The sequence below is a fragment of the Hypanus sabinus genome, chromosome 2 (genome assembly GCF_030144855.1).
Source record: "Hypanus sabinus isolate sHypSab1 chromosome 2, sHypSab1.hap1, whole genome shotgun sequence".
Lineage (NCBI taxonomy): Eukaryota > Metazoa > Chordata > Chondrichthyes > Myliobatiformes > Dasyatidae > Hypanus > Hypanus sabinus.
In genome coordinates, this window is record NC_082707.1 from 190,982,242 (window position 1) to 191,009,277 (window position 27,036).

General features: G+C 39.6%; 1 protein-coding gene across 1 annotated transcript in view; it reads right to left on the minus strand.

Moving 5' to 3' along the window:
• The window catches only part of ak7b (adenylate kinase 7b), a 63,812-nt gene that overhangs the window by 18,383 nt on the left and 18,393 nt on the right, over positions 1-27,036 (minus strand). Inside the window, exons 6-13 of the mRNA XM_059961775.1 lie at positions 25,644-25,727; positions 24,525-24,613; positions 21,207-21,297; positions 12,708-12,782; positions 10,101-10,250; positions 8,280-8,408; positions 3,927-4,056; positions 930-1,058 (exon numbers count right to left, since the gene is read on the minus strand). Of these exons, the coding sequence (XP_059817758.1) occupies positions 930-1,058; positions 3,927-4,056; positions 8,280-8,408; positions 10,101-10,250; positions 12,708-12,782; positions 21,207-21,297; positions 24,525-24,613; positions 25,644-25,727 (877 nt within the window). The remainder of the gene's footprint in view (positions 1-929; positions 1,059-3,926; positions 4,057-8,279; positions 8,409-10,100; positions 10,251-12,707; positions 12,783-21,206; positions 21,298-24,524; positions 24,614-25,643; positions 25,728-27,036) is intronic.

Below are 27,036 nucleotides of genomic sequence, written 5' to 3' on the forward strand. Positions count from 1 at the left end.
CCACATAATCTTATTTTGGTTCATTTTTAAGCTGCATGAGGAAGTTAAATAAGTAAAACACTGTTAATCTGACCCCTGTGTGTAAATTCCAATGAGCTGGCATCTAGTGAGGTCAGAGTTCAAGCAAGATGTGTGATGGCATGGACTATTGAGCAATGTCCAGTCTGTGGGCCAGTGTATAAGCTATGGGTCAGGACTGTGACCAGGGCTGAAGTCTGTACTGTGAACCAAAGCTCAGATTGTGGGCTAAGTGTGTGGCTGCAGTAGGGGTCACAGTGGGAACACTGAAGCATGGCCAGGATATTTTGATAAGTGGAAACATATAACTTTAAGCAAATATCATGAAACATTTAAGGATAATTTTATGTACATGGAAGAACATACATATCATCAGAAAAGCTACCTTCTATATTTCCAAAACACTTATCTCAGAATAAAAGAAGCTATCTGTAACATCAGTCAGTCATAAGTAAAGTTTGCATTTTCTTGTACTCCGTTTTCTCCAACTTTCTACTTTATTCTTTTGTTCCTGCAATTTTTCTTTTTATCACTAGTTGCTGGTTCTCTCCATTTTGGTTTACTTTTTTTGCCACAATCCTTTATTATGGCACCTCCCCTTGCCTCCTCTCCCTTGTTGACTGCCATGAATGAAAACCAGGGTAAGATCATAAAATGGCAGTCATTGTGGACACTTTGAAGCTATGGAGGAAAGGACGTACCTCAGTGAAAAATTTGACCATTGTCACCATGACTGATTTACTGTCAAGGTGAGAATTGAACTGCTAGCATAGGCTTCAGATCACAAATAGGATCAACAAAATCATTATAGTCTTGCTTCTATTGTGTAGTTGCATATCCTTCCCCAATTCTCATCAGACTCAGACTTTCGGACAAGGCTATCAGAGTGCATGGAGGACAACATAACTTACCAGCAAAGATGATCTTTGTTTGTGAATAGGTCTTGGGAAATCCATCAAGAATAAAACCCTGGTTCTGGCAAGGCATAGATAACAGTTTCTTCTTCATAAATCTGTTGACATAGGTGTCATCCAAGCGACCTACAGAATCCAAATAGACCAACTGTTAGAATTCAGAAGGAAGCTTACTGATCTCTGAACATACATATTTAAGGTACCCAGAATTCTGCAAGGTGAGGGAAAGTAAACCCTAGGACATAACAGCAGAATTCAGTTCTTCAACCCATCAAGTATGACCTGACATTTATCATGGCTGATTTATTTTCCCTCTCACACCCATTCTTCTGACTTCTCCTTTGATGCCCTCAGGAACCAAACAGCCTCCACTTTAAACATACCCAAAGTCTTGGCTCTAAGGCCAATGAATTCCACAGATTCACCACTTTCTGGTTAAATAAATGCCTCCTCGTCTCTGTTTGAAAGGAACATCCTTGTATTTTGAAGCTACGCTCTCTATTTCTAGACTCTCCCACTGTTCGAAACATCCCTTCCACATTCACTCTATCTGGCCTTTCAATATTTGATAGGTTTCAATAAAATCCCTCTCACCACCCCTCTCCCCCTCATTCCAGTGAGTACAGGCCCAGAGCCATTAAACACTGCTCAAACATTAACCTTTTCTTCACCAAGGTCATTTTTATGAACCTGCTCTGGAATGGTGGCACACCCTTTCTTAGATAAGGGGCTCAAAACTACTGATAGTACTCCAAGTGTGGTCTGATCCGCCAAATTTTTAAAATAAAGATTAGCTTTATCACATGTACATCAAAACCTTGAAATTTACAGTGAAATATGGCAACAACCAATATCTCCTGAGGATGTGCTAGGGACAGCCTGCAAGCTTCCTACGCTAACATAGCATGCCCACAATTTACTAATCCTAACTCATAAGTCTTTGGAATATGGGAGGAAAGTGGAGCACCTAGAAGAAATCCACTTGGTCACAGGGAGAACATACAAACTCCTTATAGACCACAGTGGGAATTGAACCCCGACTGCTGGTGTTGGAAAGCATTACACTAGCCACTGCACTACTGTGCCATCCTGAAGAAAGCCTTGAAGGCTAGCTGCAGGTAATTGGGTCAGAGTTTATTCTAAAAACAGCAGTGGACTCTTGGTGGCCTTTGTTCAAGTATATCATTAGCTTCAGGAGAAAGATAAATGTACAGCCAAGCTCAGATATCTAGTCTGTTGTTTCACTATTGAACTTACATTGAATTCAATAAGCTTGCTCTATTTATGTAGTGAAGTCCAAATCAAATGAAAATAAAGTCTGGTTCATTTTGACCAAAGTTCTATCAATAGAGGGAACAAGGGACTCAGTCTTTGGAGGGTTGGGTGTTAAGAATGCCAAATAGGAGGGAAAATGAGGACAGAGGTTTGTGAAAAGGAAAACAGTTATTGGTAGGAAATGAAAGTGGATATTGATGAGGGATGAAGTGAGAAACCAATGGAATGCATAGATAACACATATCAGAAAGTAAGACCAAATCTTAGAGAACCTGAACAGAAGAAATAGTTAATTTGACCTCCATGTCTGCTCTACAGTTCAATTGCTTATATTTTACTTTATCATCAGTTTCTTGTCTTGACTCTGTATCACTTGATTCTCCTCTCTGAAATACTATTAATTTGCTTTGAAATTCCAAGGTGATTTGAAGAGGTAGATGCTGAGAGAAAGTTTCCACTCATGGGAAAATGTAGAATTAAAAAGCATATTTTCAAAATAAGGGGTCATCCACAAAACTAAGGTGAGTAGGAATACATTCTACCCTTGCCAAGTGTCAGGCAGTTTTTACTGTCTTCTCATTGCTACCATCAGGGAGGAGGTACAGGAGCCTGAAGGCACACATTCAACGATTCAGGGGCTTCCCATGTACTATCAGATTTCTGAATGAATATTGAACCCATGAACATTACCTCACTACTTTTTTTTTCTCTCCTCTTTTAGCACTACATATTTAACTTATATATATTACACTTCTTACTGTAATTTACAGTTTTTGTTATGTATTGCAATGTACTGCTGCTGCATAACAAATTTCATGACATATGCTGGTGATATTAAACCTGATTCTAATTAAATCCTCTACCCCAGAGCACAGTGGAGCTTGCATCATAGAATGTAATTGATGCTGAGACTAACAGGTTTTTAGACTATGGCAGAATCAACACAAGAGGAAAAAGACAAGAAAACAGAGTTGAAGTCAGATTAACCACAAACCTGTTGAAAGGCAGAGTAGATATGTGGGACTCTATTGCCAAGTGCTGCTTTTCATTTTGGTCTTATATTCTCCTGAAAGGTTAGCCTAATTGGTGTGAGTGCAGCTCCGTGTATTATGTCACCTCTGGCATTTTAACTATATCCCCACAGAACTCCTGAGCTGCAGAATAGGGAAGGAATTAAAGCAAGCAATGCAAATAATGTAACTGAGTTCAGGACAATTGTGGATTTTGGGGAACCACTAAATTTCATACTTCCATATGGTACGTAAAGAGGTACTTGCTCTATTGAGCCTCTGCTAGTTGTCACGGCAATCTTATTTCCCCCATTTATTTCTTTGTAACTTAACTCTCTCACACATATCCAATTATTACTTCCTCCTTCTCTCATTAGCCATCTACACTAAGGGCAAGTTAAGGTACCTAATTAACAACCAGCTCATCTATAGAGTGTGGGAGGGAACCAGAGCAATCAAGGGAAACCTTTACTTTTGCAAGGAAAACATGAAAACTCTTGCACAATGTACCAAAGGCAACAGCCAAATGAGGCATCTGTTTTGCTGCAACTCCACTGTGTCTCACATTGCATTCCATTCACCTGGTCAGACTTTGACCTTACAATTTGATGGAGGTAACAAAAGTTTTTTTTACTTCTTACATTTACACTCTTGATACATCTTAATCATGAATAAAAATAAAGGCTTTTAAAATCTAACTATCATTTACCACCAGACTGCTCCATATTTTCTCTGACTTGGTCGAGGAGCTCCTGGGGATCTTCATCAGCATCTCCTGCAGCATCTTCTTCCTCACTTTCTTCAGCTGCCTCAGCTTCAGGCTGTGAGCTCCTTAATTCCTATGGTGACAAATACACAGCATTATACAAAGCTGTAAAAGTAAGACCATTTTAGTTTTGGAAAAAAGAATTCAGCCTGCTCAAGGTGCTGACACTTCCCAGGATCAATTTTGGGAAGGTTCCTTGAGTACCGAAGATGTTCTGTTATGATTGGAAACACATGACTCTAGATTTAGTACTTGTAGCTTTTGTGTTCCCATTTATCAGCCTCCAGGTGCTATCTTCACCTTCACCCTCTCCCCCACCACCTGCCTGTTTTTCCCTTTCCTGCCTCCACCTGTCATTCACCTACCTGTCTCCCAAGTCCAGCCCACCCTTTCCATATGTCTATCATCCTTCACTCCTCCTCTGTTCCCTAATCATCCTCAACCTGTGTTTCACCATCTTCTTTATACAGGTCATCTTCCCTCTCAGTTCTTAGTCATGATACAGAGTCTCAGCTCAAACTGTCCTTTCTCCTCCACAGGTGCTGCTCGGCCTGATGAGTTCCTCCAGTACATTGCTTTTTGTATTCTGACCTGATTGTCTGGCTGTACTTTACTGCAGGTTTCACAGTGGAGGAGGAACCTGTTGGGAATCTGCAGTATGTGTGCTGGGGAATCAACTCTTGGATTCAGCCCCAAGTTTAACCAGGTACAGGATTGTTTAACATCCCCTGAAGTATTTTCAGTAATATTTTATGACTTTTTTTTTTAAACAGAACAGGCCCATCGGCCTATCTCGTTTATTCCGAACTATGAATCTGCCTAGTTCCATCAACTTGCACATGGAACATAGCCTCCATACTCCTCCTATCCACATACCTATCCAAATTTGTATTAAATGTTGAAATGGAACCCACATCCACCACCAGCTCATTCCACACACACTATCTGTTGAGAGAAGATGAACCCCCTCATATTCCCTTTAAACATTTCACCTTTCACTCTTAGCCCATGACCTCTAGTTCTAGTCTAACCTCAGAGAAAAAGCCTGCTTACATTTAACCTGCCTATACTCCTGAATCACCTATGCTCTAGGAAGTAAATTCCTAACCTATTCGACCTTTCCTTAAAACTCAGGTCATCAAGTCTTGGCAACATCCCTGTGATTTTCTCTGCACTTTTTCAATCTTACTTACATCGTTCCTGTAGGTAGACGACCAGAACTGCACACAATACTCCAAATTAGGCCTCACCGACATCTTATACAACTTCAATATAACATCCCCTGTACTCAGTACTTAAATTTATGAAGGTCAATGTGCTAAAAGCTCCCTTAATGACTCTTTCTACCTGATACGCAGGAGAAAAAATTACCAATGGAAAGTAATCTCATAAAGAGATTGTGAGATCTTTATGAGATCTGGCTACTTATAATAAAAGCAGATAGAAAATGCAGGATATAAAGATCAGGCAGCATCTGTGGAAACACAAACAGTAAACATTTCAAGCAAAGATATTTCAAGATTCAAGATTCAAAAACTTTATTGTCATTCAAACTGTACATCAGCTTTGCAGGGCAGAATGAGACAGCATTTCCCAGGGGCAAGTGCAATCATAACATAACAAATGCAACACTAAATAATAAACACAACAATAAATAGTAAAAAAACAACAGCCATATGTCAGTTAAAATCAAGTTATAAGTGTCCAGTTCAAGTTAAAAGTGTCCAAAGCAGAATCAGGTAGAGCAGCTATTTAGCAGTCTGACTGCCTGTGGGAGGAAGCCGTTTAGTAGCCTTGTGGTTTTTGTTTTGATGCTCCTGTAACATTTGCCTGGTGGCAGAAGAACAGTTATGGAGAGGGGGTGAGGGGTCTTTAATGATATACCATGACTTCTGGAGGCATCGACTCTGAAAGAGGTCTTGGACAGAAGGTAGAAAGACCCTAATAACCTTCTCTGCTCCCCCAACCATCCTCTGCAAGGCTTTTTTGTCGGCAGCACTGCAGCTGGAGTACCAGGTTGTGATGCAAAAGGTCAGCACACTCTCAACCACGCCTCTGTAGAATGTAGTTAAGATGTTAGTGGGGAGTGATGCTTGTTTAAGTTTCCTCAGAAAGTGCAATCTCTGCTGGGCTCGTTTCACAATCCCAATGGTGTTCCTGGACCAGGTAAGATTGTCCGTACCCCAAAGAACTTGATGCTTTCCACTCTCTCCACTGTGGAGCCGCTGATGCTGAGGGGTGTGTGCTCAGGCTGAGACTGTCTGAAATCTCCTTGGTTTTGGTGACATTAAGCATCAAGATGTCACTGCACCAGCTCTCTAGGTGTTTGACCTCCTCCCTGTACGTTGTTTCATCATTTTTTGCTAATGAGCCCCACCACTGTTGTATCATCAGCAAATTTAATGATCAGGTTTCCCTTGAATCTGGCTGCACAGTCATGTGTTAGCAGTGTAAACAGCAATGGGCTGAGCACACAGCCTTGTGGGGATCCACTGCTCAGTGTGATGGAGTCAACATGGACTGACTATGGTCTCTCTGTCAAGAAATCCAGAATCCAGCGACACATGGCAGTGTTAAGGCCAAGCAGCGACAGTTTCTCCACTAGTCTCTGCAGGATGATGGTATTGAATGTTGAACTCAAATCAATGTACAGGATTCTGGCATAAGTTACTTCACTCAACTAACTTATGTTGGGTAAATGGCCAAATTAATCTAAATGATGGATTCACCTTCTTGAGAGACCGCTTCTTGAAGAGGTTGTCAATGGTTGGGAGGGCTGTGTCCGTAATGGAGCTGGCAGAGTCTACAACCCTTGCAATCTGTACAATGGAGACTGCGTACCAGGCTGTGAGGCAACCAGTTGAAATTTATGAGTCTTTTGTAAAATATCAAATTTCCTTAAACGTTTAATGAAATGGAGCCACTGGCGAGCCTTCTTCAAGATTGCATCAATGTGTTGAGCCCAGGATCAATCCTTTGAGATGCTGACACCCGGGAGCTTGAAGCTGCTCACCCTTCTACTGCTGGCCCCTCAGTGAGGATTGCTGTGTGTTCTCCACAATCAATTCCTTGGTCTTGCTGACTTTGAGTGTGCGATGGCTATTTCACTCAGTCAGTCTCACTCGTGTTGATGCTGCCTGCCCTGCTGAGTGTTTCTATTATTTTCTGTTTTTATTTCAGATTTCCAGCTTCTGCAGGTTTTTGATTTTCATTTCTACTTAGGTATCTTTGTCTGGCTTGCATTTATTTACAACTCTGACATCTCAGTAGACCACCCCAAAGCACTGCTCAACTAATGGAATTCTTCACTCAGAGGTTGGTGGGAGTGTGGAATGAGCTGCCAGCAGAACTGGTGGATGTGGGTTTGACTTAGACATGAAAGAGAAATTGGGGTGATGACATGCATGGGAGGTGCATGTAGTTGGAAATAGGCAGTAAAAACAAAAACAGATCGGCATTGACTAGAAGGGCCGAAGGGCCTGTTTCATTGGCTCTGTGACTCTGAGTCTAATAAAGGATTTTCAAAATCATACATAGTGGTAATAAATGAAAACATAACAGCTGGTGTGTGTCCAGCAAGTTGACAAGAGTAGTAATGTTAATAGCCAGTTAACCTGCTTTACTGATACTGATTAAGGGATAAATAGTAGACAGAGCAATTGAGATAATTCCATTGTTTTTGTTTAAATGGTATTAAATGGTCCCATGGTATTATTTGCATTCGCTCAGAAAACAAAAGGTTGGCATCTCATCTGAAAGCCAATGCTTCTGACATTACTTCAGTGGATTGTCAAATAAGATTTTCATGCTCAAAACTCTGGAGTGGGATTTAAACCCAGAATCCACTGATACAAGATGCATGAGTGCAACTAAATGAGTCACAGGAAAAAAAAATGTAAAGCAGTGAAGTCTTCATGAAGGTACCTGACTGAAGACTATAATATTGATCCTAGAGTGGAAGAGAATACACTATTGGGAAACGCTAGAGAAACTTAGTCTTTATAAACTTAGACAATTATTAAATTGGATCACATGAATAAATACAACTGTAAATATTTAAAAGCTCCTCAAAGTAACCAGGAAAGCTGGAGAGATAATCAGAAATCAGTACATTTTAAATCTAGTTCAACTATAAAATTTTTACTTGGTTCTGGAATAACCTGCCTGGCTGGACAGAAGAAGAAGAATTACTGGGATTGGAAGATCGGATTTGAGGACTGGAGGGGAAGGCCAGGACAGTTCAAGTGGCCTTTGCTTCTTTGTGACTTCTTTCATGCCCAGTTAGTGTAAACGTACCAGATCTGCTATAACCTCTGCAATGACATCTTTTATTTTGATGTGGTGCAGCTTGTAGTGCTTGGCCAGCTTCTCTGCCACTGAGGTTTTCCCCACAGCTGGTGGTCCAAAAATGGCAATTTTTAATGGCTGTGAAAAGTAAAGTAATTCATTTGTCAGAACAACAAAATATTCTACACGGTTTTCAGCAAAATATCATTAATCTTTTGGATGGAATCAAAAAACAACCATAGTTGCAGCAGGAAACGAAGGAGGCAGCTCCTAGACTTTAGCATGGAAAATGTGAGTAGATGTCCTCTTGGGGGGCGGGGGGGGGGGAGTGAGAAGTATTTCGAGTGGGTCTAGTTGGAAGGAAAGGCAGGAGGATACCATTAAGGGAAGGTAAAGTTATTGTTTCTTTGTAGGGCTAGTGTAGCCTTCTTGGATTTTGTTTAATTATCCATTTTTCTGGAGTTTGGGAATACCAAGGAAGGCCAATGTTTATTGTCCATCCCTATTTGCCCTTGAGAGTATGGTGGTGAGCAATCTTTTAGTAGATCTTTAGCAAAACAGTTAGCATAATGCTATTATAGCCCAGTGATCCAGGCTCAATTCCCATCGTTACCTGTAAGGAGTGTGTATATTCTCCCCATGATCACTTGTGCTCCCTCTGGGTGCTCTGGTTTCCTCAAAGGCATATGGGTTAGTAGACTAATTAGTCACACTGGACAGTGTGGGCTTGTTGGGCTGGAAGGCCCTTGTTACCATGGTAGAAAGATGGATTGCCCCACTGTATTGTTTTAGAATCTTTGAGTATGAAGGAATAGCAATAAATTTCCAAGTCAGGGTGGTGTGTGACATGCTGATGTTCAAATTTGAGATTATCTAACAAGAAGACAAGAAACACTAATCTTAACCTTTCAAACCTTCAATTACACAATATTCAAAACAGAGTACACCAGAAATATGAAGTTAAATATGGTTTGAGTTACTCTGAAGATCAAGCTAGTGACATTTGGGATCTATATGGAGCTCTCAATATGACTCACCTCACGAATAAAGATCTTTGGGCAAGATAATAAAGACAGACAACAACAGCAGCACAGTCTGGACAGGGTATTCAAAACATGGCATGGTACAATGGGAGGGAGAAAGACTTTAATGTTCTTCCAATGTTCAATACATACAGAAAAAAGTCCAATAGTCCACTGTCTCATTGTTTGGAAATCCTGATGGTCTAGCTTCTGGCTCACCAGATATTTATTGCTGTAGCCTTTGTAACAGACTGGGCACTTATTGGCATACTCCCTTTGCCATGCGAGAGCCCCAGTTTTCACAATCTCTCTTATGGACTGGTTCCTGCAATTCCAATGACTAACCAGGGCCCCAATTCTCATGCTCCCTTTAATTCACTTGGAGCCCTGTTTCCCAGGCTCTGTTTAACTCATAGGATCATTGAAACCTGCTTCTGTTTCTCCTGCTCCTGTGAAACCTATTTGGGCTATTGTTACCCTGCATTCCCTTCAAACACTGCATGCACTGTAACTTGTACAATATCTAAAAAGAGGTGAATTAAAGCATGTTTGAGCATAACATCTGATTATCTGGAAAATCTGTTAATTCAGCACCTCTGAAGTACTGAGCATGTCAGATTAACAGAGTTTCATTGTAAGGTAAAAGTTAATTTGCACTATCAACTATTGGGGCGGGGAGACAGGAATGAACACTCCGAAGGTCCACAATCCCATGCTTACCTCTTGGTTCATTCTTTCTCAGTGTAAAGGAACAGAAATGATATTTCTAAAAGAAATTATCAGTTATTGAAATAATTAACAGCTGTACCACAAGTCCACGAGATTGCTTGAATTCTTTGAAAAGGTTCTGGATGTTTTCTACAATGCCAGCTTCAGCGACCCAGCGGATATTGAAGTTTTCCTTGATGAAGAAAGCCTCCATTGTCAGGTTCACCAGCAGGTGGTCATAGTCTGATTGCTGTTAAAATAGAAAGCATATTCAAACATTGAAACCTGATATTATGAAAGGTAAGATTTAATCAAGCAAACAGTTCATGGTGTGCCTTAAACTTGAAGCATCCCTTTATCCAGTCCTCTCCATGCTGAGTTGTTTCAAGAAGCTTAATAATATCGTCAAGGCTGCCTGGTACTCTGGCCATTCACTGTTTTCTCTTTTACCTTTGGGAAAAGCTACAGGAGCTTGCTAGCCCAGATGACCAGACTCAAGAACAGTTTCTTCCTCACAAGCCTGATTTTACTTATCATTAGCTAGATTGTACTGCCTCCCCTCCCTCCACCTTCTAATTCTCCAGTCCTTTCCAGTCCTGATGAAGGGTCTCAGCCCAAAATGCTGATTCCATGGACGCTGCCTGACCTGCTGAGTTCCTCCAGCATTTTGTGTGAGTTGTGTGAACATTTGCAATGCCATATTACTTGAAATAACTGCACAGAATATGATGCTTCCTCTTCATTTCCTCCCCAATCAACATACACAGCACGCTTGGCAGAAATTCCCATTCTAAGCCTTCTCTTCCAATAACCTCAAACTAGTGTAACTTGTGTAGGACACTAATTTTTCTCTGAATCTCCCTAAACATTTTCTTCAGCTTCATTTCCTAATTTCAGCCTACTCATCCAACATCTACACCTTCTTGTTCTCCTCCCTCCCACACTGTTTGCAGCCTAGTCCCTTCCCACTGGTGGTTTCTAATCAACCCAGTGCAGCATGCCAAGAATCTAAAGTTCAATGGAACAAAATCATCTTTTGGAAAGAAACAAAAGTCAATGAAATAAGATCTGCCAATTTGAATGTTACAGAAAAAGGTACTCTCAACAACAACAGCAATATTTGAGAATAAACAGTTTGCTTTTATTTTGGTTATCAGATATGAACAAAATTGGCATTGTTGGGAGCTGGGTGCTAGGAGTAAGACCTTGGTATGCACTGGCTATATAAAACCACTTATTTTTAGAGTGAATATTCTTCTGTTTAATGGAATGAAACATTATTAAAGCAGTAATGAGAGAGGGACACAACTCTTTTTAAAGAAGTGGCAAATTATTCCACAGTTTCTGACACCCAGTGACTGCTACATTTTATAACAAAGCATAACCTAATTCTGCCAAAATAACTGCTTGCTAAAACAAACTTGGCTCCTATCACCTTCCAGCTAGCCTCTTTGCCCTTCCCTACCTTTTTTATTCAGGTATCATTCCCCTTCCTTCTCAGTCCTGAAGGATGGTCTCAGGCCCAAACGTCAACTGTTTATTCTTTTCCATAGATGTTGCCTAACCTGCTGAGTTCCTCCAGTGTTTTGTGTGTGTCTCTTCTTGTACCTTCACCCACCAGCCTCTGTCTCAATGTGTCTTTCATTTGACCATCATCCTCCTCTCACCTGCTACCAACTTTCACCTGCTAATCTCTGCCTCAGCCCTCCCTTCCAATTCAATATTCTGATGATTCCCTCTACAACCCTTAGTCCTGCTGTAAAGTTTCAATCCAAAACATCAACACCCCTTCAGCTCCACAGATGCTGCTTGAGCAGCCGCGTTCTTCCAAGCTTGTTTCATAGCTCCATGACTTGAATGATGTACAAAGCATCATTGCCATTGCCAAACAAAAACCAACTTTTTGATGAATGGCCAAATGGAAAAGGAATAATCTCCAGACAGCTATCTGATTGGAATACACTAAAAGTATCCGTTTCTAAAAAATGGCCAAAATTAGGCAGAAATCCAAGTTGGGCAAAGGTAATTGAATTGAAATTCTGTCTACCTTACAGCATATTTCCTGCTGGATAAGACTTTATAGAAATGAACATGGTCTGATCACCTGAAAAGTCTCCTCTCAGTGTTCCATCAATTAAGATCATATCACTTGTGTGGGGGAAGTTCTGAAATTGACTACATCCACTCCTAATGACAAACCGTTGAAAGAGAAATGAACCTTATAAAAGTTTGTTTCAAAAGAAAACTACAATTCATAGAAAGCATTGCATAATGAGGTAAACCCTCCCAAGAACACTAGCTGCATAAATATTATTACCAGATTTTGCTTTACTTATTATTAATGTTGTAAAATATTGTAATAATTAGCATAAACAGATTCTGCAGATGCTGGAGATCCAGAGTAACACACAAAATGCTGGAGGAACTCAGCAGGTACACAGCATCTATGGAGAGGAATAAACAGTCAACAATTTAAGCCGACCCTTAATCTTTAGCAGAATTTTTTGTGTTGATGCTTTATTCTTGGAAAAAAGGTTTGTATTTTACTTAAGGCAGACAGGGAAGGTGACATTGCAAGTTAAGTGCTCATATGACGTACTCCTTCCCATTTAGAAGTTGGTGTCCCAAGTGAGAAAATAGCACTCTGCTTGTTTGATACTTAGCTGAATAACATCAAAACAGTTGAAACCAAAGAAGAAAAGCTTACTGTCAATTCACTATTCAGCAGGGCATCTTCTTGAGGGACGTGCTGGATCTTGCCTGGTCCAAGTTTACTGATGGCCTATAAGAATAATTACAATATCAACCATGCCTCTTATAACATTATTTCTCGATTCTAGTTAATGTGTATGTTTTTTAGATCCTGCAAATGCTTTGCCATTGAAGGCACTGTCTAATGTAGAATTCTGCACTAAAGAAATTATTGTGGTTTCTACATTGATATAGTAAAGCAAATTAAGAGGAAATATCTGTATAGCAAGATAAGTTTAAATTTCTCAAAGCACTTTACTAAATAGAGCAGGAGTACATATATATATTCCTGCTATTAAATGGTGATAGGCTTTGATAGAGTGGATGTGGAGAGGATGTTTCCTTTGGTGGGAGTGTCAAAGACCAGAGGACACAGCCTCAGAATGAGGGGTGTCCTTTTAGAATGGAGATGAGGAATTTCTTTCACCAGAGGGCAGTGAATCTGTTGAATTGTTTGCTACAGGCAGCAGCGGAGGCCAAGCCTTTATGTATATTTAGGGCAGAGTTTGATAGATTTTTGATTGGTCAGGGCATGAAGGATACAGGGAGAAGACAGGAAATTGGGGCAGACAGGAAAATTAGATCAGCCATGATGAAATGGCGGAGCAGATGTGATGGGTCAGCTGGCCTCATTCTGCTTCTATATCTTATGGTGTGTGTATATATTATGCTTCTATATATTATGATGCATGGGTACAACTGTAACACTTAAGAGCGATTTGGATAGATACTTGGAGGGTAGGAGCTTGGAAAGTTATGGGCTGAATGCACCCAAATGGACAAACTGGGGAAATACTGTGGCTGCCATGGACCAGTTGGGCAGAAGGGCCTGTTTTTGTGCTATATTACCCTATGACTATAAACAGAAATTAAGTAAATGACCACATAATCTGGATTACTGGTTGCAGGACTATTGTAGATCAGAATACAGTATATCTTTATTCTTTGAAAGTTACTGAAAGAACCAGAAAATGATGGCTGTTCGTCACATGATGAGATCTGACAGTGCTTTAGTCTCTCATTTCATCATAAGGCAGCATTCTGAATTCAAGTTTATTATCTCTCAATTGGTCTTGAATGTATTTCTTAAAACAAGTCAAGAAATAGGTTGGAATCATTTATAAAGGCTGCACAACTGCTTTAGCATCCTAGCATAACAAATTTTACTCGGAACTAGAATTTCCCCCTTAAATAAACCCCACCCTCTGTGATGACTAGTTTACTATCCCTGCCCAAAGTTTAGTGAAAGTAGAAAGGGCAAATGGGATTAGCATATAGTCATGGTAGCATAGACAAGTTGGGCTGAATGGCCTGTTTCCATGCAGTATAACCAAATATATGAAAATATAACCCAGATTTGATGCACCACATTCCTTCATGGATCTCCCACACACCTGACATGCATTTTCACAGTATCTAGAATAATGCCACTTTTAAAAGCAAGAAACCGATTTCCAAAAGTTTTAAATTGAATCAAATTCTTAAAACTACCATTACTATCAAAACCTTCTGATTATTAAATTTAGTTCTCAACATAGGGCTAATTTCACTTTACTTAAGAACATAGGAATAGAATGCCTTAGGGTTCTTTAAGTCTGCTGCACCATTGAATAATGGCATTGTTCATTTTGTGCTTCAAGCCCAGTTTCCAAACCAATCCCCATCTAAATTCCTTTGGTGTCCGCAAATATACCCATCTCAGCTTTGAAAGATCCACAGCCCTCCATGGTAGAGAATTCCATTCAGATAAAATCCTCTGCATAAAAAATGTTCTCCTTATCACTCAAGCATTTACTGTGCAAACTGACTCAAAGCACATGAAAAACTATTTCAAGTTTTAAAGCTGAGCAGCCTGTTTTTCAGCATTTTAAAGCCCTCCAGAACAAAGTAATGAACAATAATTCATAAGCATGTAGGATGTATAACCCTGGTCTAGTTCCAGCTATAGAATCAAATTCACACAGCCAACTAGTTTCCTTTCTTTTGATCTTAAACCATTTGAAATTAAGCCTTTAGGTGCAATGCTTAGGCAAATAGCTATATATTAAATTCATTTTTTTAATAAATTATAAAAATTGCCAACTTTGATGGTCTCAGAAAAGATCTGGCCAGTGTGGATTAGGATAGGTTGTTTACTGCCAAAGATGCACTTGGTATGTGGATGCCTTCAAAAGTAAAATTTTGATAGTACAGAGTTGTATGTTCCTGTCAAAATGAAAGGCAATGATAACAGGTGTAGGAAACTTGATTTTTGAAAGAGATTGAGGCCCTGATTAAGAAAAGGAAGGAGATATAGTCAGACAGGAACAAATGTGGTATTTGAGGAGTAAAAGAAATGCAAGAGAACACTTAATGAAATTAGGAGTGCTAAAAGAAGGCATGAGGTTGCTCTGGCAGATAGGGTGAAGGAGAATCCTAGGGACTTCTACAGATATATTAAGGATAGCAAGGGACAAAGTTGGTCATCTGGAAGATCACAGTGGTAACCTATGCGTGGAGCTGAAAGAGATGGGTGAGATCTTAAATGGATTTTTGGATCTGTGTTTACCCAGGAGATGGACACAGAGTTTATAGATGTTAGGCAATGCAGTAGCAAGGTCATGAACCCTAACACAGATCACTGTGGAGGAGGTGTTTGCTGACTTGAGGCAAATTAGTGTGGATAAATCCCCAGGGCCTGACAATATGTTCTCTCAGACCTTGTGGGAGGCAAGTGCAGAAATTACAGGGACCTTAGCAGAGATATTCAAAACGTCCTTAGCGATGGGTGAGGTGCCAGAGGATTGAAGGATAGCTAATGTTGTTCTGTAGCTTAAGAAAGGCTCTAAGAATAAGCCAGGAAATTATTGCCCAGTGTGCCTGACAACAGTCATGGGAAAGTTTTTGGAAGGAATCCTAAGGGGCTAGATATGTAAGTATTTGAATAGACAGGGACTGAGGATTGTCAATGTGATTTTGTACATGATAAGTCATGTCCAACCAATCTTAATAGAGTTTTTGAGGAAGTTGCCGGGAAAATTGATCAAAGCAGGGTAGTGGATGTTGTCCAAGTGGACTGCAGCAAGTTCTTCAACATGATCCACATGGGAGGTTGGTCAAAAAGGTTCAGTTGCTTGGCATTGAAGATGAGGTGGTAAATTGAATTAGATATTGGCTTCGCATAAGAAGCCAGAGATTGGTTGTAGATGGTTGTCTCTCTGCATGGAGGCCTATGACTAGTGCTGTTCCATATTGATCGGTGCTGGGTCCATTGTTGTTTATCATCCATATCAATGATCTGGATGATAATATGGTAAACTGGATAAGCAAATTTGTGGATGACAACAAGATTGAAGAGTGTAGTGGACAGTGAGGAAGACTATCAAAGTTTGCAGTGGGATCTGCACCAGCTGATAAAATGACTGAAAAATGGCAGATGGAATTTAATGCAGACAGGTGTGAGGTATTGCACTTTGGGAGGACAAACCAAAGTAGATCTTACACAGTGACCAGTAGGGCACTGAGGAGTGCAGTGGGAATACAGAGTCACAATTCCTTGAAATGGTGTCACAGTTAGATTGGAGCATAAAGACAGCTTTTGGCATATTACCCATCATACATGTAATGGGTACAAGAGTTGGAAATATTATGTGAAATTGTATAAGACATTGACGAGGCCTAATTTGGAGTATTGTGTCCAGTTCTGATAACCTACCTCTGGAAAGATATCAAAAAGATTAAAAGATTGCGGGGAAAATTTACAAGGATATCACCAGCTCTTGAATATCTGAGTTATAAGGAAAGGTTGAATAGGTTAGGACTTTATTCCCTAGAACGTAGAAGTCTGAGGGGAGATTTGATAGAGGTATACAGAATTATGAAGGGTACAGATAGGGTAAATGCAAACAGGCTTTTTCTGCTGAGGTTGGGTGAGACTTCAACTATAGGTGAAAGATGAAATGTTTAAAGGGGGACATGATGGGGAACTTCTTCACTCAGGGGTTTGTGAGAGTGTGTATCGAGATGCCAACACTAGTGGGTCAATTTCAACACTTAATTTTGATAGGTACATGAATAGGAGGGGTATGGAGGGCTATGGCCCATGCATTCGATGGGACTAGGCAGATTAATGACTCTGCATGGACTAGATGGGCCAAAGGACTTGTTTCTGCGTTGCAGTTCTCTATGATTCTAAAATAAGCCAAAGCTCTCATAAGAAAAAAATACTTGAGTGGAGATCTAAATTAGCCAAATATCCCTACCATATCCTAACAAACACCAGAGAAAACCCTTAATACAGAAAGGTGAAGTTGACATAGGAATAATTTCTAAGGATTCCTTTGAAGAAAAAAAGTGAATGAGTTTAAGGCTGTTCAATGGCAATTTTCACCCAGCTTGCTGTTGGTGCAGATGGACGGAGAAGTTGTTAAAACACTTCATACATACAGTGCCTATAAAAAGTATTCACTAACCTTGAAAGTTTTTAATGTTTTATTGTTTTGCAATATTGAATCACAGTGGATTTAATTTGGCTTTTTTTGACACTGATCAACAGAAAAAGACTTTTTGTGTCAAAGGGAAAACAGATCTCTACAAAGTGATTTAAATTAATTACAAATATAAAACACAAAATAATTGATTGCATAAGTATTCAGCCCCTTTTAATATGATATACCAAATCATCACTGGTCCAGCCAATTGGTTTTAGAAGACACAGAATTAGTTAAATCAAGATCTGTTTATGGAGACCTATGTGCAGTCAAGGTGCTTCAATTGATTGTAGTAAAAATACACCTGTATCTAGAAGATCCAACTGTTGGTGAGTCAGTATCCTGGCAAAAACTACACAATGAAAACAAAAGAACATTCCAAGCAACTCCCTGAATTGAAAAACACAAGTCAGGAGAAGGATACAAGAAAATATCCAAGTCACTGAATATCCCTTGGAGTATAGTTAAGTGAATCAACAATAAATGGAAGGAACATGGCAGAGCTGTAAATCTGCCTACAGCAGGTAGTCCTCAAAAACTGAGTAACCGTGCAAGAAGACTAGTGAGGGAGGCCACCAAGAGATTATGACATTGCTGGAGGAGTTACAAGCTTCAGTGGCTGAGATGACAGTGTTACGAATGTGCCGCAACTCTGAGGGGCCGAAGGGTACAAAGTCACCCTCTCCATATAACCATATAACAATCACAGCACGGAAACAGGCCATCTCGGCCCTCCTAGTCCATGCCGAACTCTTAATCTCACCTAGTCCCACTTACCCGCACAGCCCATAACCCTCCACTCCTTTCCTGTCCATATACCTATCCAATTTTACCTTAAATGACACAACTGAACTGGCCTCTACTACTTCTACAGGAAGCTCATTCCACACAGCTATCACTCTCTGAGTAAAGAAATATCCCCTCGTGTTTCCCTTAAACTTCTGCCCCCTAACTCTCAAATCATGTCCTCTCGTTTGAATCTCCCATACTCTCAATGGAAACAGCCTGTTCACGTCAACTCTATCTATCCCTCTCAAAATTTTAAATACCTCGATCAAATCCCCCCTCAACCTTCTACGCTCCAATGAATAGAGACCTAACTTGTTCAACCTTTCTCTGTAACTTAAGTGCTGAAACCCAGGTAACATCCTAGTAAATCGTCTCTGCACTCTCTCTATTCGGTGACCAGAACTACACACAATATTCTAAATTTGGCCTTACCAATGTCTTGTACAATTTTAACATTACATTCCAACTTCTGTACTCAATGCTTTGATTTATAAAGGCCAGCGTTCCAAAAGCCTTCTTCACCACCCTCTCTACATGAGACTCCACCTTCAGGGAACTATGCACTGTTATTCCTAGATCTCTCTGTTCCTCTGCATTCCTCAATGCCCTAGCATTTACCCTGTATGTTCTATTTGGATTATTCCTGCCAAAATGTAGAACCTCACACTTCTCAGCATTAAACTCCATCTGCCAGCGTTCAGCCCATTCTTCTAACCCACATAAATCTCCCTGCAAGCTTTGAAAACCCACCTCATTATCCACAACACCTCCTACCTTAGTATCATTGGTATACTTACTAATCCAATTTACCACCCCATCATCCAGATCATTTATGTATATTACAAACAACATTGGGCCCAAAACAGATCCCTGAGGCACCCCGCTAGTCACCGGCCTCCATCCCGATAAACAATTATCCACCACTACTCTCTGGTATCTCCCATCTAGCCACTGTTGAATCCATTTTATTACTCCAGCATTAATACCTAACGACTGAACCTTCTTAACTAACCTTCCATGTGGAACTTTGTCAAAGGCTTTGCTGAAGTCCATATAGACTACATCCACTGCCTTACCCTCGTCAACATTCCTCGTAACTTCTTCAAAAAATTCAATAAGGTTTGTCAAACATGACCTTCCACGCACAAATCCATGCTGGCTACTCCTAATCAGATCCTTTCTATCCAGATAATTATTAATACTATCTCTAAGAATACTTTTCATTAATTTACCCACCACTGATGTCAAACTGACAGGTCTATAATTGCTAGGCTTACTTCTAGAACCCTTTTTAAACAATGGAACCACATGAGCAATACGCCAATCCTTTTTGAGAATCACAAGATCGCTATTAATTCGGTCTGAGACCCAGGAAATGAGAGACGTCCAGAATACACAAGGTTTGGAATGTGTCCTGACCTCAGCGAAACAGAACCGCTGATAATGGCCATTGTCTCTTGGAGACAGAATTGTGTATTGAGTACTGTACTATTCATTGAAACCCCTCAGGGGACAACCAGAGTGGGCTGGTTGAGGGATTGCATCATCCCAACCTGATTGACATCTGAGACCCTGTGAGTAAGGATAAAAGAGGGTCTGGGGAACAATCCCTTTAGACGCACCAGGAGAAACGCTAGAAATCCCGTGACAGCGTTTAATAGCGACAGCCGGTGGGGGGCTCGTGTGCATCCTCCCTTGCCAGGGTGGCGGGCTCACCATGGAAGAACGGTTTAGCTAAAGGAGAGGCCACAAGTGAACGGCCACACCAACGAGACTCCGACGGATCGAAATCATAAAAGGAAAAGTCAGCAAGTTTTTCTCCAAATCTCTCTCTCCAACCATTGCAACCCAGCGGTCCCCAAAGGCTGCAGCCTGCATGAACTGAGTGAACTTTATATTTCCATCGGACAATACAGAGCTATTTCTTCTTATTATTATTATTATACCCGCACTTTTAGATTTTGTATTGATGATGTATATTATCTGTATATTTGCATTGATATTATTTTTGTGTATTTTTACTAATAAATACTGTTAAAAATAGCATCATCAGACTTCAACGGACCTCTCTATCTTTGCTGGTAAGTGACCCAGTTACGGGGTTCATAACAACAGAGACTGCACATACTGTTGCCCAGGTGCTTCATTAGTTGCAGCTTTATAGAAGAGTGGCAAAGAGAAAGCCACTGTTGAAAAAAACTCACATGAAATATCAGCTAGAGTTTGCCAGAAGGCATGTGGGAGACTCAGGAGACAGCTGGAAGAAGATTCTATGGTCTGATTAAATCAAAATTGAGCTTTCTGGCCAACAGACTAAATGCTCTGTTTGATGTAAGCCAAACACCACACATCATCAAAATCACACCAATCGTACCATCGAGCATGGTGGTGGCTGCATCATGTTGTGGGGATGCTTCACTGCAGCAGGCTCTGGAAGGCTTGTGAGGATAGAGGGTAAAATGGGTGCAGCAAAATGCAGGGAAATCCTGAAGGAAAACTTGATGCAGTCTGCGAGATAACTGCGACTTGGGGGAAGATTTCTTTTCCACCAAGACAATGACCCCAAGCATAAAGCCAAAACTACACAGGAATGGCTTAAAAACAACAAAGTTAATGTCCTGGAGTCGCCAATTCAGAGTCCAGGCCTCAATCCAATTGAGTATTTGTGGCTGGACTTGAAAATGGCTGTTCATCCATGATCCCCATATCATCTGACAGAGCTTGAGCAGTTTTGCAAAGAAGAATGGGGAAAAATTCAGTGTCCAGATGTGCAAAGCCAATAGAGACCTATCCATACAAACTCAAGGGTGTAATTGCTGCCAAAGATGTATCTACTTAAAACTGACTTGAAGGAGGTGAGTAATTATGCAATCAATTATTTTGTGTTTAATAACTTAATAAATTTAGATCTATTTGTAGAAATTTGTTTTCACTTTGACATGTAAGAACTTTTTCTATTGATAGTGTCAAAATGTCAGATTAAATCCACTGTGTTTCAATGTTGTAAAACAATAAAACATGAAAACTTCCATTGTAGATGAATATTTTTTATAGGTACTGTATCAAAATCAAGTCAAGTGGTCCCTCTTTGGAACATCTGTATTTTGTATTTTTATTTTATATTATTTCATAAGATCACATCACACCGTCAAAAAGCCAGATGGCAACATTTTGAGCAACAATCTCTGGGCATTTACCTTAACCAACTCTTTCAATGTGTGCTTTGACTCATCCAATGCAAGTATGTAGTACGTTTTTGGTTTATGTTCCATTATATTTTGTAAAATTCTGCAAGATAAAGCCAGAAATCTGTCATACATTTTAAACCTTAAACAGTTTCCTAAACGGTGTGATCTACAATTTAGTCGTCACTGGTTCAGGTAGCAGGCAGTTCTAAAATCACAGAGTCATAGAATCACACAGGACAGGACAGAAACAGGCTCTTCAGCCCATCACATCATTCCTTCCCAACATTTTCCCAGTCTATATTAATCCCAGTTGCTGGCACAAGGGCTCCATTCTTCCATGGCTTGTCTATCTAAGCATCTGTTCTCCACCTCCAACTGGTCTAGAAATTTGAGATAACTTAAGAAATAAACAGAGTTCAAAAAATGTAACTTTTCAGCAAATCTAACACTTGATCAATGCTTCTGATTCCAGCAGGAAGTGTCATACTTGAAATATCACAAGTGGCAGCTACTGTACAGCCAGAACACAGTGTTGGTATTCCTTGTCTAACATTTCCATTGAACACAGCTTTGCACTGGGCCTGAGGCATTATCTCAGCAATACTTAAGATGACTTCACCCTCTTATTTCCTGCATCACATGCTATTAAAACTAGTAGGAGCCCATTTCAAACTGAAATGTAAATATCAGATTGTAGTTCTATTTCCTTAGCTCTGGAATTTGAAGCTGTACCAAGCTTTCAAGAAGTATGCATTACAACAGGTAAAGGACAGGAAAGGAAAGAAGTACTATTTTATTTTAATTGTCAGCTTTATATTTTTCAACTACAACTGAATGCTAAGACAATATCTTTTCAGTATGTACAACATCTAATACATTGTTTAACTCATAATTGTTAAAAAAGGTTATCTAATTTTTTGCTAAAACTATATAATAGTATCCCATAATGTTTTAACCTGGTGTAATCATTAACCAGTTGGAGTGTTAATTTGGCAAAAGCAACTTGCTCAGACTCTTCTGAATGCTCTTGTATGTGAGAAAGCAAATTCTTTGTTAATGATATTGCTTTTGGTATTCAGTTGTGGTAAAATTATGTCAAAATTTAATTATTTTTTGGAGTAATCCTTTTTGTGATTTCATGTACACTGTTCTTTGACTTGGACATTTGTTTATCCCTCATTGACAATCTGGTCTCACTGAAACACTAAAGACAAGTAAGCTGAAGAACACATACTTAAATAGGCAAGTTGGGTGTTTACTTAGTGAAGATCATTAGTATTCTTTTAAAAACACAATGGAGATTCTCACATTTGTATTTTTTCCTCTCAATGAAGTTCAAAGTAAAGAAATAAAAAGAAAGAAGTATTCTTACAGGCTCTCTGAATGATAGAGGAATTTTCTGAGAATGAACATTTTCTGAGCCAATTAAACTAGTGAAGCTCAAATTAATTTTTTTGTCTCTAAGCAATGATATGGCTTGTTGCTACCAGCTAAGTTACCAAGGGAAACCCCATTCCTGACCATTATCCAGTGATTATGAGGAAGAACTTTGGGGCAGCATGGTAGCATAAAAGTTCTCATTACACTATTAGATTACCAATCACCCAGTTTCAATTCTGCAGTTTGTACATTCTCCCATGTCTGCATGGGTTTCCTCTGAGTGCTCTGGCTTCCTCCCATATGCCAAAGACTGATGGGTTAGTGGGTTAATTGGTCACATGGGTGTAGTTGGGCCAGAAGAACCTGTTACTGTGCTGTATTGCTAAGAAATAAAAAAACTTCAAACTTAGATGAACGTGCTAAATGGACTTTAAAATATATGTACCTCGCTTGAAATTCAGTTCCATTTCCATTTAAGTATATGGAACTGAACAGTGTAGTAAATATGTTGGGGGGCAAAATGATACATCTCATTTCATGATACTGTCTTAGACCAATATTGTGTCCATTATGTTCAGACACTGTTAAGGACATAACAATCATGACTGTGATGTTAAGACAATCAAAATTCATTGCCATGATTTATACAGAGCAACAGCATATGGATGAAATCCAGGAAGCTAACCATCGCCTGGTAAGGAGTCATTATGTTCTATAAAGCGAATACTGTATAGTAAAGAAAAGTTCTCCTTATATTATCCTGACTCTATTTTGAACAAACTCAAAGTGCATATGATGGAGTTAAATTAAAAGGAAAATAAAAGTAAGTTACAAAATAAGCCAACCTAACTTCAGCAACAACTCAAGTTCTTATTTTTGGTTAATTCCACAATAGTTGTTTTTTAGTCTTTACTTATGTATAGTTTTTCATAAATTCTCTCGTATTTCTTTGTTCTACTGTGAGTGCCTGCATGAACATTAACTTCAAGGTTGTTATTGGTGACATGTACAGTATGTACTTTGATAATAAATTAACTTTGCATTCCAATCATTTACCAAATTTTTTTAAATGTTAGAAGAAAATTTGCCAATATAATGTCGTCAGAGATCTCAGAACAAATCAGAGGCAGCCCTAAATATATATAATAGATTCAGGATTCATTTATTATCAAAGAATGTATAAATTATACAACCTTGAGATTTGCTTACTCAAAGCAAAGAAACCTGAAAGAACCCAATTAAAGAAAAAAAAGAATAACAATAAAAAAGGCCAACACTTGATGTACAAGAGAAAGAAAAAAAGTCATGCAAACAATTGAAGTGAACAACAACAGCATTCTGAACCAAAACGGAGTCCTCAAATCCAAACCACAGAGCAGCGTGGAGTAGGCCCAAAGCCTTGCTTATCAGTTCATCATATTAATGGGCACAGAGCACAGCAGCCGGGGCTGTCTTCCGAGCCTCAGCACCATGGAGAGTAGAGTGACCACTGTGGAAAGCGAGTGAAATCAGCTCTCGTCACAACTGACACCCTGTCTTTTCAGTCTTTCTGGGCCAGCGTTTAAATTAACCAAACAACTGAACAGCAAGAAGCTCCAGCGGCCTGGTGAGAGGACTGAAGATCAGGAGAGCAAGCGAAATTGGCTTTCACCTCTGATCTGGGCCAGTGTTTAAATTGTCTAACCAGGGAATCATACTTTGCACTAGGATCCAGCTGCAGTGAAAGGCTCCAGGCCTAGACCACACTGTCTAGCAACTCACTCCGGGCCCAGATTACATCACCCAGCCTGAACTATGATGCAATTTAAATTAAAGCTGAATTTTACTAATTTAACTTCTATACTTGTCGTAACTTACTAAACTGTCCTTCTTTAAAAGCCAAGTGAAAACTACAGTCACTGATATTCTTTACTTGATTGGTAGTTTCTTCCTTTATTCTTCACTTACCCAGCTAAGTCATTCACATGAATGGTTGGAACAACATTTTTTCCATCTCCAAAGCATGGTATTGTAGAATTCAGCCCATGCCAGGCTTCCTGACCACAGAAAGAAAGTCACATGAGGCTATCCTGTTATGCTGATATCCTGATATACTACAGAAAGTAATAGACAATGTGGGAATAATAGCATTACGTTAAGCACGATAACATAAGCCTTCAATTTTAGCAAATTAAGGTAACAACCGTTTGTACAACAAACCACATATCCAAGGGTGTGGAACTATGTAGTAATTTTTGCCAGACATCAGATTCTGCAATTCTTATTTCAGTAATTAATCAGTAACTGGCACCACAGTGGTTAGCACAATACTATCACAGCTCTGGGCATTGGAAGGAATTCGGAGTTCAATTCTGGTGTCGGTGTCATCTGTCAGGAGTTTGTATGTTCTCCCTCTGACCACAAGAGCTTTCTCCAGTTTCCTCCCACAAGCCAAAGATATTAATAGGTTAATTGGTCATAGAAAATTGCTCGTGATTAGGCTAGGGTTAAATAAGTGGGTTGCTGAGCAGTGCAGCTCACTGGGCCAGAAGGACCTGTTTCAGGTTGTATCTCGAAATAAAATACAAGTTGACTCTCCATATGATTTGTCAACAAGAAAGATCCAATTAAAGCAAAGGCTATGGAAAGCTGAGTGAATGATCTTGATAATTATCGACTCTCAAAAGGGAATGTGTTGAAACTAATGAAATTAAAATCTCTGGTGACATATTTGACTATCTTCAAAGTGATTCTATCCCTATGCTTCTGTTTTAAGACCAAGTGGTACTAGTGAAGGGCTTAGATCCACGATTTGATTCATCATCAACCTGGATATATTACACTAGATTCCCCCCTCAGCTAATGCCCTTTAATCACTCAATTGTAGATGCACTATCAGAAAGAAGAGTGATAGAAAAGATGATTCACTGAACATTTCTGACAAATCATCAGAATTAATGACTAACAAACAGAGCAGTAAGTATCATAGCACAAAAGATCATTCAGCCAGCTACATTTCTTACAAAAGTCAACAACAAGTTCCGATTGAATTCAGTAAAAAGAAAATAAACTTTCTATGTTCTTTACCTTGAAGAACAGATGAAACACGCTTTCATCCATTCCATAAATGACTCCAGAAGCAACAACATAGGTAGAAAATTTCCGCTTTTTCTAAAACAAAAGGGAGATTAACTATTTTACTTACTTAATTATGCATACAAAATGTTTTCTTAACAAATGGAAAGCTTTACCTGCGCAGCATTAATAGAACTAAGTTCTAAATAGGGATGGGATGTTTCCTTGGTGGGGGAGTCTAGAACCAGAGGGCAAAGTAGAGGTACGTCTACTTAGAACAGAAACGAGCAGGAATTTCTTTAGCCAGAGAGCGGTGAATCTGTGGAATTCATTCCCAAAGGTGGCTATGGAGACTAGGTCACTGGGTGCATTTAAGATTATAGGTTCTTGATAAGTCAGGGCATGAAAGGTTTCAGGGAGAAGGCAGGAGAATGGAGTTAAGAGGGAAACGGATCACCCATGGTGAAATGGCAGAGCCTACACAATGGGCTGAATGGCCTAATTCTGCTCCTATGTCTTACGATCATTGGACCAGGAAACAGAGTTCAGGAAATTCCCAGAAGTAGGAAATTGAGTTCCACCAAAGCAAGTGGGGAATTTAAATTTTATAAATAAAATCTGGAAGTTGAAATATAGCTTGACCCATTTACAGCAACCATTACAATACGATTGTCATAAAAGCATGCCAGATTCACTAATATTCTCCAGAGAAGGAAGTATGCCCAGTCAACCATATTGATTGACTCAATCTCCTCAATTTAATAAACATTGGCAATGACAGCAGCTGCCATATCATAAATTTATAAATTCATAAATTTAAACAAGTGAAGTTACAGCTTACTATTATTTAAAAATGTTAAGCAAACCTTTCCAACCATGATCATTTAACCTGACTTGGAATCTTGGAAAACAAACAGTAGCCATGAATAATAATCTCCTTTAAAACTATTATAGCCTGCATCAAGGTCTGCTTAAAAATCCAGTACAAGCAGTGAGATCCACGAAGATTATTTGATCATCCTCATGCTGTAGTTGACATTCAAGCTCTAATGTGACTCTACCAACCTGAGCTACAGCCTCCAACCACACACCCTTACTAAACAAGACATGTAGAGCTTGGGAAGGGTCTTTCCTGAAATTTGACTCTTTATTGCACTCCATAGATGCTGCCTGACCGACTGAGTTCTTTCAACAGTTTTGTGTGTACTTTGGATTTCCAGCATTCCAAATCTTGTGTTTATGGTTCTATTCACTAAATTACATGCATGCAAACTATGAATTAGAAGCAAGAGTAATTGATTCAGCCCTTCAAGGCTCCTTGGCCATATGTGGCTGATCTCATTGTACCCTTAGCTTCATCGTCCATCTGCTGACCAACAATACTAATGATTGCTTCACAAGAGAG